The 13506-nt window shown below is 44.4% G+C and overlaps 1 protein-coding gene across 1 annotated transcript; it reads left to right on the forward strand.

The window, feature by feature from the left end:
• Positions 1 to 1762: 1762 nt before the first annotated feature.
• LOC118111528 (protein Wnt-2b-A) lies at positions 1763 to 12391 on the forward strand. The gene is made up of 5 exons (XM_035160190.2): positions 1763 to 2436; positions 4840 to 5060; positions 8485 to 8762; positions 9559 to 9823; positions 11067 to 12391. Exons 1-5 carry the CDS (start codon positions 2252 to 2254, stop codon positions 11294 to 11296), a joined length of 1179 nt encoding a protein of 392 aa, XP_035016081.1. The 5' UTR covers positions 1763 to 2251; the 3' UTR covers positions 11297 to 12391.
• The last annotated feature ends 1115 nt before the right edge of the window (positions 12392 to 13506 follow it).

Genomic DNA, 13506 nt, shown 5'->3' on the forward strand with positions numbered 1-13506 from the left:
GAGAGAGAGCATAACTGAGCCGTGTTTGTGCTTCCCTAATTCCTTTTGATTTAGCAGAAAATTGTGAGCTGAGCTGCAGTGCACAAATATTCACCAGAGCTTAGCTTCTTTGCCTCACCTCGCGGCCTCTCACAAACCTGTACCCGCTCCACTGTGTGTGTGTGTGTGTGTGTGTGTGTGTGTGTGTGTGTGTGTGTGTGTGTGTGTGTGTGTGTGTGTGTGTGTGTGTGTGTGTGTGTGTGTGTGTCTCACTCTGACAGCAGTCTGCCTGTCGAGCTCTAAGCAGAAATACAAATGTCTCTAAAAGGAGCTTAGCTTCAACAGCCGCTTTGGCATAAACACTAGAACTGTTTTCTCAAGCTTTTGATGAAATAACAGTTTGCGACAGCTATAGCTAATTCTAATAGTTTCAATTCCGACAGGGATTTTCCAGATTTGTTTACTTGTTTGTTAGTATTACTGGGTCAGCTGAATCAACTCTGGCATTTTAAATCCAATATCACAAACTCTCTGAAGAGAAGGAGGTCAGGTCTATACGCTGATAAACGCTATATGTGAATTGGTGTCTGTAAACGAGTCAAGACCTGGTTTTTGAGATTCTCAAAAGTAGTTTTTAACCTGTCAGGAGCCACTCAAGGACAAACAGAAACATCAGAGATTTGATAACAAATGTCAGCACACTGCCGAGCCTGCAGACAACCTGAAGACACACAGACAAATGCGTGGGAACAAAGGTAAGGATGGTCGCTCTCCAGGGACACGGTGTGTGTGTGTGTGTGTGTGTGTGTGTGTGTGTGTGTGTGTGTGTGTGTGTGTGTGTGTGTGTGTGTGTGTGTGTGTGTGTGTGTGTGTGTGTGTGTGTGTGTGTGTGTGTGTGTGTGTGTGTGTGTGTGTGTGTGTGTGTGTGTGTGTGTGTGTGTGTGTGAGCTTTATTCCAGCGCTGTCTCAGCACTCTGTCTCTTACACATGTGGTTCATATTTAAGCCATAGTGCTGTTCCACAGGACGATTTGGCTCTGTTCTCCCAGTCCCACATTCCCTGCTCTTTTCCTTTGACTTTCACTTCTGCTTAGCTTTAGGTGGTGTATGGTTGCAGACATAACACATATCTAAATAAATATTTGTTATTGATAATAACTTAAATGACGTAAAAGCTTTAAGCCGACTTAATTTGTACTGTTATCGCAAAGAGAACACATTTGTGATCTTTGGGTGCCAGATCTAGCCCCGGTCATTTCGCAGGTTGATAACACAAGGTTTGTATTAAGCATTAAATATTTGAAAGGTGTGTGCGAGTGTGAGGAAGATGATGCAATCAAATATCAAATCAAATCAATCATATCCAGTAAATATGAAAGTGATTTAAAATCCATTTTAATTGACAAAAACAATAGATTTGGATAAAATAATATTGTGATACATTACCACAATATTTGTGTATGCTTACGAGGACCATAATAAGAAGTGAAATGTTCTTAAGATATGATTAAAAAAATACTTTTTAGTCTGATTTAATTATCCATATTTTCCTGGGTTGTAAAAACTAATTATTTATGGGAATAATTTCTGTCTGTGTGGTTTCAGATGAACTCCTCATTTTACGCATGTCTCTCCATCCCATCCCTTTTTAATATCTCCTTCCAAACTCTGTAACCTCAGCATCTGCCCAATGGGCGAGAGGAGCTGACAGCGAGCCCTCCCTCATCTCTCCCCTCTCTCCCACCCTGTCTCTCTCTCTCTCTCTCTCTCTCTCAGCTCTGAGTCTGTCCACTGATAAAGGAGAGGTCTGGTGCGAGCAGCATCCGACCCAGCGCGCAGTCACACAGACGACAGAACCGCAGTTCAGTCTCGCAGCATCTGTACCGACCTCTGGCTCCAGCTTTCAGTCAGACCATTTCTCTTTTTTCTGCCTCTGAACTGAGCACCAACCAAGGATAAGTGTCCGGGGAGCTGAGTGGAGCTGGAGGAGTGAAAGCAGCCGACACTTGTTGCACGCCCCGTCAGGTAAACCTCCTGTCGGCAGCCTGAAGCGCGCAGTCTGGTGCGCACATGGCACAGAAAACGCGTCCCTCGCTCTCCTGACAGCCGCGCAACATGGAGACACACACTGGATAACGAGGCCTTTACTACACCGAACGGGCGATTCACCTGACTTCCCATCAAACCTTATCTAAGTTGGGGCGTTTTCTTCCGATTTCAGAATTTTTGGGAACTTTTTTTGGTTTGTTGTTTTTTTTCTTGAAAGACAAACCATGCTGGGTTTAAACAGGATTCTGAGCCTCCGGGCGACGCGGATTCGGAGCTATGGTTCGCCGGGCGTCAGACTCTCCTCCCGGGCTTCTTCCCGGTGCCAAACCCCCAGTGCCAGCTCCAGGATTTACTGTGCGTGCGTGTTGCTGCTGCTGCTGGTTACACCTCGGGTGGACTCTTCATGGTGGTGAGTGTGCATCCCTCACACCTACAGGCCTGCCAGGGCTGTAGATTTATAGAAGCTCAATCTGCAGCCTGTATTTTCTTCTGGAAGAAACGATTAAGAAAACACCCGTGAAGAAAGTTTGCGATAATTATAATAATGACTAGATTGACATTATGAGTCGAGTTGTAAAAGGAAAGTTAGAAAAATGCCACACAGTTTGAACATCCATCACTGATCTTAATCATTTGAAATGGAGCTGGGACTGCTGCCTGGCTCTAGAAACTTCAAGGATTCAAACTGCCAACGAATTTAAATTATGACGACTATTTTCAAATAACTCTTTTCCAAACACGAAAGCAAAAACCCGCTCCAATTAATTTTCCAGCAGCAGACGCACAAGGCCATTATGAGGGTTGAGGGTTTGTATAAGTTAATTTATTGTGGCGGACACAGTGTGAAGCCGACAGTGCTTTTCTCATCAACTTCAGTTGCTTAAACTTTATTATGATTCTACTGCTTATGTTCGTTTTCTTTTGTAAATAACGCGTTTAAATTAAATTATTTATTAAAACAAGTTTCACAGGCTATGATTTGTAATGACTGACTTTCAATTTTTTGCCTTGTAATTTTTATGAGGTAATGACTGAATAACTCTTACTGGGTTTTTTTTCTGTCATCATTTAATTTAATTTTAATTGAGTAGTTCCTGGGAATAAAATGAAAACAACCCTAATTATAAGTTTGTGAATACGCCTCTTTAGGATTGTGTTTCTCAAACGCATTTTGCTGCGTGTCAGTTTGTTGGCCTGCCACATTCAGCAATAATAATACAGCGATAAATGTAATTTATGTCGGCGCTGTTGGCTGAACGCGTGTTCAGCTCAGCTGGAGCCTACATTAGACAAGGCAGAGCAGTCATTAATTCACCAGGTACCACACACACACACACACACGCACGCACGCACACACACACGAATGACTTCACCAAAATACCCCCAAACCAGCCATCTAGAGCATAGGTGAGGTGTGAAAAAAATATCTCATTGCCTGCGTAAAAACATACGTGAAAATGTCCATGTGTGTGAGTGTGTTTATAGGAGAGGTTTCTGTGTGTGGGCGGGTATGGGGGTAAAGGAATGCCTAATAGTTTGTGTAGATTAAAAGCAGTTATGGGGAGTGTAGTGGGAAGAGTGTGCGTAAAGGCTTTGGGTTCTGGCATTATTGGCTTTGGGGGGAATTTACAGTGTTTGAACTGTTTATCACGTTTCTGTACAGTAAGTGATGATGTGGACGGATCGGGAGCGTTGACACCACAAGTTATTGAGAGGTGTACAAGCCACTTGTGAAAAGTGAAAAAAGCCTACATAAATGAATATAAATCTTTTTTTTAATGCATACACATTTTATAGTTGTGATGAATGTTCTTGTGAAATAATGACAACCCACCGCCTTCAATTATTTGTCTCCTACATGTCTTTTTCCTATGATGCACTGGTCGCAGGCCTTTACAGCAAGTTATTTTAGATCTGTGGATATCCTATCCTATAAAATCCACAAGTCCTCCTGACTTTCAGAAAGACACACGGAGAGAAAATGAAGTGTGAATTGTTGCCCTGCCTTCCCTTTGATGGGCACTCTGTTCTTATTCCTCCTCTCTAATCCCACTCTGGGGAGCAGAGAGCCTCCGGTCTCAATCCTCTCGCCCGGCCTCATAAAACACGACCACACAGCTACACGCTCCCCTGACCTCCCCTCGCTGACCCGCCGAAGCCAGGCAGCCACTGAGCTGCAAGAAGTCTCGTGCTCGCACACAAATGTCACGATGAGGTTCAGAGTTTATTTTGGGTAAACTCAATGCAGCGTTTATCTTGATGGGATGCTGTAAAAGTTTTATCAGGACACAGAGAGGGCTTGGGAGAAGCTTGCCGCAGCAGGGCTGTGAGTAAGATGAGAGCGATGAGGCAGAGGACAGAGAGGAGTAGAGGGAGTAAATGGGGTCTGAGTTTGACAGGGTTATTGGAGACCTCAGACTTCTTGCTCTGATTTGTGACAACATGATTTCAACTATCCTGTTGGGAAACGTCTCAACACACATACACATACAGGTCTTGTGGGGAGAGGTTAAGTGCTTATTTATTTGGAGAGCAGAGTAAATGGTTTCCACTCCCCTCCTACTCGCAAACCTTAAACTGTTAAGTGTAGTGAACTCTGACTCATAAAGGACTGTTAGAGCGGCTCTCCTTCATGCCACTCACCTTCCTTCAAGTGTGCATCCACATGTGTATTTATCTACCAAATGAGAGCACCTATACTCCTACATTGCAATATCAATCACTGCCCTGTATTACAGTCCAATTCAGATAGAGCCCCATGTGATTCACTTGAAAAGCACCCTTAATTCTCTTGTGTTCTTTGCATCCTCAGGTACATCGGGGCACTCGGGGCCCGTGTGATCTGCGACAACATCCCAGGTTTGGTGAACAAGCAGCGGCAACTTTGCCAGCGCCACCCGGACATCATGCAGGCCATCGGCGAGGGCACCAAAGAGTGGATCAGAGAATGCCAGCACCAATTCAGACACCATCGCTGGAACTGCAGCACACTGGACCGCGACCACACTGTGTTTGGACGTGTCCTGCTACGGAGTAAGTCCATGTGTGTTTCTGCACTTGAGTATATGGATACCGATCCCCATCTGTTGCTACTTCACTCCTCATTCTCACCCCAGCTCTCCGCTCTGTCCTTCTCCCATTTACTCTGTGATCGTCCTTCCTCATACTCACATATGCTGGTGCTCCGTGTTTATAGTCACTAATGGACTGTTGTAATGCCTTATGCCTCGTCAATAAACACACAGGCTTCGAGACCTGGGCTTGTCGTCATTTTGTTTTTCCACTGCTGCCAGACCCCTCCGCTTTGTAACAGATGCATGTTAACATACACATGTTCCCCGTCTTCTAAACTAGTGCATGCATAATTCCTCCTTATGAGCGATGTTACGGTTGCATATCTGAATCCTGAACATTTAATAAATAACACAGGGTTCGAGGGCTCTTGAGTAACAACGCTTCATAGCCAAGCTGCATTGGTGTCGAGAAGTCAACTGGTGATTTAGCATGAAAGATATGAAATGATGAGTTAAGGTACCTGTGTGGCATGCCGTGTAACACTTAAAGACATCTTTAGGATTGTGTTCTCGGATTATTCTTTTTCTGCTTTTATTGCATTTGAGCAAGGAATGATCAGAAATGCTTTATTTAAAGTCCAATGTAGCAGAATGCTGATTGCTCAAAATAAAGATGTTAGTCTTTACAAATGAAGAAGCCAGCACTGACACTCCTTGGCTTGTTATTGTCCCTCGTCCAGCCATCCGAAGCATGTGTGGGGGGCAAATGATGCATGGAAAAAAGTAGCAGATATGGAGATACGGGCTGTGTGTCTGTGTGTGGTGGTGGTGGAGAGGAATAAACAGTAATGTAGATGTAAATATTTGGAGAGATATTCTCACTGTCAGACAAACAGCGCAGGTTTGAATGATGACCAGCAGTGCCCTCCTCCATCCTCCCCCACATGCACCCCTCAGCACCCACTGCCCCCATTCTCACTTCTCCTCACCCCGCGGATGAAACGGGACATTCCAGTGACTAGAGAACAACCAGGTTGGATCAGCTCCTCCGGTTCAGATAGGTTTGAAGAGAGAGTGCGTGCACTTTCAGATAAAAATGCACAAGTGCCCCACGTCACAATCCAGAAAGCTTAGCAATATTATGTTGAAGTGCTGGTACTTGAGTATTTAGATGTCATGAAACATTATCCTTCTACTCCACGTTTCATACGGAAATACTGCTTCACTTATCTCGTTATGAGTTAATTTACAAAACAGTGTTTGTTACAACAATAAGACAGCATTGAAATACTTATACAAACTTTCACAGAAAACCAATAACTGGGAGCATGTTTAAAAACAGAGACAGTTCAATAGATTTGAGAAACAAATGTAACCTGCACCTTTTGTTAACAAGCAACTGCGAGCTAAGCTGATGTTCACATCGGCTGTCTGGGGAAAGCAGCCATGCAACTAGCAGCAAATATTAAAGCAGAGGTGCAGGTGTTAAAACAAACACAGGTCCTGTCTGACATCGAAATAAAAATGAGTCTTGAGAGAGGAGGCTGAGGCAGCTGCTGAACCTGGTATTTCCCGTGTACTGCCGTGTAGTGTTGCATGGAAAGCTAGCATGGTACAAGAAAGCCAGCTATAATGTGTCCCATTGGCAAAATGATTGTGAATTGTCGTTATGACGATAGTACCGGCAACAGACGTCAGGCTCACCCACGTCAAGTGGTAAAGCAACTCATACGCCTGAATCCTCAGTGGAGCTAAAATTGTAAAGTCTCCAAAAAGGGTGGTTCAACAGCAGAGGAGGAACTTGTTATTCCAGGCAAATTTAAGCCCCTATACATTGAGTGACTCGGTATTATCTCAGGTGGGATGTTTCAATTGCCCACAAAGGGGGGGGGGGAGTATGGATTCTCGTACCTGTTTAAATTTATTTAAAACTAAATGTTTATATTTAATCAGTTCTAAGATTGTTAGATTGTCTTGACTGACAAATGATCTCATATATGATGTATCTTTTTTTTTATATGAATAGTTGGAGTATTTTGATCTTTGAAACCCCCCTTGTCGCGCTTTGGTGCATACGCCCAGAAATCGCTCTCTCAGTCTGCTTTCGGAGCTGAGAGAGCCAGTGGTCTGAGAAGAGGTTGTAAACTGATGCAGTCCCTGTTTCATGTTGTATCATTACAGTAAAAACAATCAAAAGAGAGCTGCGGTGTCTCAGTGTTTTCTTGGTGTGTGTCCTGAACTCGCTACACGTGTGTCCTGTTTTCACTCATTCCAAAACAAATGCACATGCTGTCTGAACCGAGGTTTTTAAGACAGGTGACAGTGGAAACTACCGCTTTTGTCCAATTAGGCGCCAAAGTCAACGGAAATTAAAAGTTCCTTGTAAGAGCTTTAAAGACCGAGATTCTGTGTATGCAGAGGTGACATTTCAAAATGGAAAAACGTTCATCAACTGGGGATCATGATTATCGCATTTCATGACAAGTAATTATTAAGTAAGTCATTATTTATTCAAAATTCGATTAATGTCTTATGTCATTAAATTGGCTTGACTTGGAATTGCTGCGTTTTCACCTGAAACATGTGGATCCATCCTCTGGGGACCATGAATTTCCCCAGCAAATTTCATTGAAATGACACCATTACTCTTTGTAATGGTCATGTATCAAAAGCTTTGATTCCAGATGGTCTGTCATGGATCCAGGAGGAGACCAGAATCATTAGGGGCCATTAAATCTTCACCAAAGTCCCTGGTCGATCGTTGTTTAACTATCTTGATCTGGATTGAAGTGCTTGACTGACAAACCACTTGCCGGACTTGGGCCATACGAGCATTGTGTTGACAATTAAGCCTTTTTGGACTTAGATTACAGAGGCACCAAGTGAAAACCACTTGAGTCTGTTTGGTTGACCTAACCCTCATGCTTCTTGCTGCCACAATGCTTTTTGGGGTTCTTCACTACCAGAAAAAAGCAACTGTGACCAAACACTATGTCTAATTCTCTCTGTGTCTTTGGCCACACAATAGATGAGTCATAATCTAAAGAACTTCAGAGGCCAGGGAAGAACAGATGAGCAGTGCAATGGTAGATAATGCTGTCATGACATCACCCTGGTGCTGATTAATGGGGTATCACTGTGTCTGTCTTTAAACAATTTATGTGAGCAGAGGAGAGCCCCGCAGCTAGAATTATTTCCATGATAATATTTAAACAGAGCTGTCCTATGAGCCTACTCCACATCAGGCCTGATACATCCCCGTCAGCTGCACCTTCACTGGCTCACCCCCAGGCCCGGTCATGGCATTACACTGTGTGTATCTGTGTATGCATGTGAACGTGTGAACGGCAAAGCTCTAAGACTTGAGGTCTCAAAGGATCGTAATGACATGATATATTTAACCTCTGTTTCTTTTTCCCCTGCTTTCCCTGTCTCTTTCTCAGGCAGCCGCGAGGCAGCATTCGTCTACGCTATCTCCTCAGCAGGAGTGGTGTATGCGCTCACTCGCGCCTGCAGCCAGGGGGAACTGAAGACGTGTAACTGTGACCCGCACAAGCGAGGACGGGCTAGTGACGAGCGGGGAGAGTTTGACTGGGGCGGCTGTAGTGACAATATTAACTATGGGATCAAGTTTGCCAAAGCCTTCATAGATGCCAAAGAAAGGACGGTCCGAGACGCACGGGCACTCATGAACCTGCACAACAATCGCTGTGGCAGAATAGTAAGTGTGCTGTTTCAGCAGCATCAATTCACCTTATATCTAGTGGCATATGCACATGTCTTGTTATGTTTTGTTATGTTTTGTTATGTTTTGTTATGATTTGTTGTGTTTTGTTATGTTTTGTTATTCTGCATCTTTGGCACAATTTACAGCTCAGCCGGTATTTAAGCTATGGTTGATACTCTGGAAAAGCAAGGGCAGGCTACACTTTGGAGAAATGCCACAGATACATCCCGCCCCCTCCCATCGACCCTCTCATCAAAGCTATGGCCTTAAAACATATGAACGTGAACTACCTGCCAACTGACCCCAGCTTTTTTTCAGATGACGTTATTTATTGATGGTTATCGGGACTTGAAGAGAATTTCCACGAATAAGATTAAAATAAGGTCCAGAAACAAGTTACTAACCCTACCTTTAAAAAAACGTTCCTATTATCTCGATTCCACAAAATCTCTACATGCAAATGGGAGATGAAAAGTTTGGTGACATTTTAACTTGTTGGAGGAAATCTTTTTTCCTAATAATGAAGATTAACTTTGCAGCTTTATTCACATTTTCACATATTGTGAGCTTTATGCTGCCACCTGAATGGAATAAAGATGAATGGAATTTTTTATTTGAGGTGAACATTTTTATTTAAAACTGTTACACCTCTTTCCAGAAATTGTGTCCTGATCATTCTGGATAATTCACTAGGGGCTAATTCATTGGAGGAAAGTGTGTAGAAAAGTGTGTAGATGTAGACAACGTACAACAACATAAACAATATCCCCACTTCTCTCTATGTGTGAAGGCAGTGAAGCGATTCATGAAGCTGGAGTGCAAATGCCACGGAGTGAGTGGCTCCTGCACGCTGCGGACATGTTGGATGGCCATGGCAGACTTCAGGAAGACCGGCGACTACCTGAGGAGGAAATACAACGGGGCCATCGAGGTGACAATGAATCAGGACGGGACGGGCTTCGCTGTGGCAAACAAAGCCTTCAGGAAGGCCACCAAAAATGACCTGGTCTACTTTGAGAACTCACCGGATTATTGCCTGCAAGACAAAGCAGCAGGTAAGAGAGAAGTGACGGAAGAAATAGAAGAAGAAGGTAGACCGGACAGGCAGTTTCTCATGGATGTTGATGGATTGCCCCGACTGTGTTATGTGTATGTTCATGCATGACTAGTGTGTGTGTGTGTGTGTGTGTGTGTGTGTGTGTGTGTGTGTGTGTGTGTGTGTGTGTGTGTGTGTGTGTGTGTGTGTGTGTGTAATGGTTGACAGATAACACAGTAGGCCTCCCGTGTGATGTCTGTGGAAGCTAATATCCTTGTACCCTGGGGACATGGTCGCTCTGTGACCACCTGACCTCTGTCGGTTTCCGTCAACACAACCACACAAATATGTACACACACATACACAACCCCATGGTCAGAGAATGTCTTATTCAACTTTTACGAGATGCACCTAATCAGTAATGATTGTCCCCGATTGGCTGGTTGATGGCTAAAAAGACTGTCAGACAAATGTTTGGTTACTTGACACCAACACCTCGATCATTTAACTCCTCCCTCCTTCCCTTTGTCCCCCTCACCCTTCATCCCTTCGTCCCTTCGTCCATCCTCCCCCCTCTTTCTCACCTTCCCAGAGGAATCCACAGCCTAGGGACAGAAGCAACTCATTTAAAAAAAAAAAAATCACTTCTTTCTGTCTGTCACAGCCTCTCTCGCTCTCTGTCTGTCTGAACTAAGCGTAGCTGGAGGGCAGTGTGGGCCTCAGAGTGTGAGAGCCTGTCTGTCTGTCACGCTCCACTGTCCATTTAACCCTCACAGACACACACACACACAATCACACACACACACACACACACACAGAGAGAGACACACACACACACACAGTGGCTTCAAAGGGAGCAGTGGCTTGGGAAAGGCAGTGTAACTATAGGCCACTCTACCAACACGGCATAGTTGTGTGTGTGGGTCTGTTGTTCTACGGGCAGCTTGTTGTGATAGGTAGCCGTTCAAACGGGGAGCTTCTCACACCAAACACCAGCACTAATCTCTGTGGGGATGACATTCACATAAGACACAGACAACATGCCATTGCATTAGGTAATAGCCAGACTGCATAACAGAACGATGCACTAAAACTTCTGAGTTCCCTATTCAGGAGTATGAAACCTCACTAGGAACCATTGACATTTGCAATAACATAAATGACCAAAAGTCCAACTATGTAAGCTAAAGTTTCTGACAGTAGATCCCAAGCGTCAGTCCACTTCAAGCTATCCTAACCAAAGTCTTTTGTGTTCTGTGCAGGTTCCCTGGGCACAGCTGGGCGAGTCTGCAACAAGACGTCACGCGGCACCGACGGCTGCGAGGTCATGTGCTGTGGACGGGGCTACGACACCACACGGGTCCAGCAGATCACCAAGTGCGAGTGCAAGTTCAAATGGTGCTGCGCTGTGGAGTGTAAGGACTGCGAGGAGGCCGTGGACATACACACGTGCAAGGCCCCCAAACGAGCCGAATGGTTGGAGCAGACCTGAGGACACGCCCCCTAAGCCCCCCCATAATGCAGCCCCATCCCTTTCCCCTTTGCAGGACATCCTGTGGAACATGGCATTCTGGGAAAGTTTGTCCGAAAGTGCTCCGCGTCTCCGCCCTCCCCTCTACCCACCTCGGTTCATCATTGCATGGCTTTTCTACTTGTCTCTGTGAAAGCACTAGAATTCAGTACCCATGAATATGAATTAATACCCATAATCCCTGTTTGTGAATGGCCTTGTGACTGACCCGCTGGGATCCGACGATGAACAGTGAAACCAGCAAACACTTTGGGGTTCGGGTGGATTGGGCTTTTATCAAAGATTCGGTCCAGGTGGCCTGTTTTCTAGAGTGGGGTTCTGAGTTAAAAATGGTTTGCTGCTTTTACGACGCTTTAAAAGACACATTTTTACATTAACTGAGCCTTCAAACATATCCAGTATTATTACAACAACATCATATACTCGCATAATTTTCTTTATTTTTTCTGGGGAAATACACTTTTATCCACCCAAACAAATACTTGGTTGGACTTTGGGAAGTAGCTTGACAAGTGCACTTTGAGAAGTGGACATCTTGAGAGTAAGTTTGGCTCTGCGTTGTCAAACAGAAGTCCAGACAAGAGGACTACCAGAGGACGAGGAGGAGATGGACACCAGATGAATAAACGGACGGATGCATTATTGGAACTTTGAATGCAACTGTAAAAAACAAAGCAAAAAAAAACAACAAAAAAACAAAAACAGAAAGAAAGTTGTTTAAAAGTGATTTATTTAAATTGTAAAGTGTTGTTTCATTTCTCATCTGCGGATGGGACTGCACTACATTGGCTGACAAGAGGAAAGAGAAGAGCACTCCCATTATTGTGATTATACAGCGTACTTTAGTTTTCAGTGTGTAAGACAACAAACTGCCGATGAGAAGAAGAAGAAGGCCAAGAAGTAGAAGAAGAAAGCCTGGACGGCCATTCAGTCACACATAACCACCACATCAGACAGATTGTACTTCTCTGCTCTCCAGCTTGCTTGTATAACATTGTGTATATTGCCTTATCTAAACAGATGTTCATATGAAATATATGGTGCATTAGTATGACACTGGAATCTTTGTTTTTTGTTCAGACGGACAAAACGAAGAGGTTGAAGGCGAGAAAGAGACTAGATAGTTCCGACGGGGCAGAACTAATCGGTGGGAGCGAGTTCTGTTGGGCTGCTGTCATAACCTGCCACGTTATTCTCATCACACAAACGCACACGCCGTCACATCTCCTCACCAGCATGAGCCGAGAGACACTGGGGCAGTAATAACACAAATCAAAACAAAGGCTGATTCAGTATGGATCAGGGTGGGGTGTGTTATATCAGTCAAAGGGGAGGGAAGTGTTTGATTAAAGGCCCAACCTAAACCCCCAACCCTTGCTGGCCTCCTCCCACCCCTCGCTATGTGGAATTCCAGGTGGGTCCCGGGCTAATGACTAGATGGCTGTAATTACCCTGGGCTGTTGATAGCTGGTGATTGGACATGGTCGTGCCACAGAGGACCTAGTGTGGGCTCCTGCTGGGACCACATTTAATCAAAGGCTTCTTGGCCGGCTTATCAAAGGGAATACTTTCCAGCAATCTTCTCTGCCTCAGCCCCCTCCGCTTCCCAGACTCCTGGTCCGGTTCAGCCTCTGTTATATTAGAGCCCAGAGACTCCTGATAACACAAATTCAAAAGGGACAGTGCATCACAGAATAAAATCTAGAACGGCACTCAGTAGAGCGCATACCTTCTCCGCAAGGGCCCAACAGTCTCCTTCAATTCAATCCGGCTGCACCAAATTTCACCCACTCATAGATCTCAGTTCCCTTAATGTGGCAGATTTTAAATCAACATCATTGAATTTTTTCATGAGAAATCAACCAAAATGTTAAAAAACGCAATATTAAAGAAAGTGAAAAAACATTCCTAGATCTGCCCCCCTGCTCCGGTGGGTTCTTCCCAGACACATATCGCATCCTTCTACCAACTTTCGTGGAAATCTGTTCGGTTCACATAACTGCAAGACCACTAAATTATAAAGCATTCTTTCATCGCCATTTACCATCTTTAAACACTGGTACAGGTTCTAACACCGCTGTCAATATGTACTGACAGTTTGATCATCTCGCCCAGGCCAGCAGATACCTTCGTGCAGGAAGCAACTGATTCAATGGAAATAGAAAAATGCT

This window comes from Hippoglossus stenolepis, chromosome 6, assembly GCF_022539355.2.
Source record: "Hippoglossus stenolepis isolate QCI-W04-F060 chromosome 6, HSTE1.2, whole genome shotgun sequence".
Taxonomy (NCBI): domain Eukaryota; kingdom Metazoa; phylum Chordata; class Actinopteri; order Pleuronectiformes; family Pleuronectidae; genus Hippoglossus; species Hippoglossus stenolepis.

Excerpts from the sequence above, each read along its gene's own strand:
- LOC118111528 (XM_035160190.2), top strand. The coding sequence starts at position 2,252 with ATGCTGGGTTTAAACAGGATTCTGAGCCTCCGGGCGACGCGGATTCGG. Across the intron at positions 5,061-8,484 it reads TGGACGTGTCCTGCTACGGA|GCAGCCGCGAGGCAGCATTC; the intron begins GTAAGTCCATGT and ends TCTCTTTCTCAG. Across the intron at positions 9,824-11,066 it reads CCTGCAAGACAAAGCAGCAG|GTTCCCTGGGCACAGCTGGG; the intron begins GTAAGAGAGAAG and ends TGTTCTGTGCAG.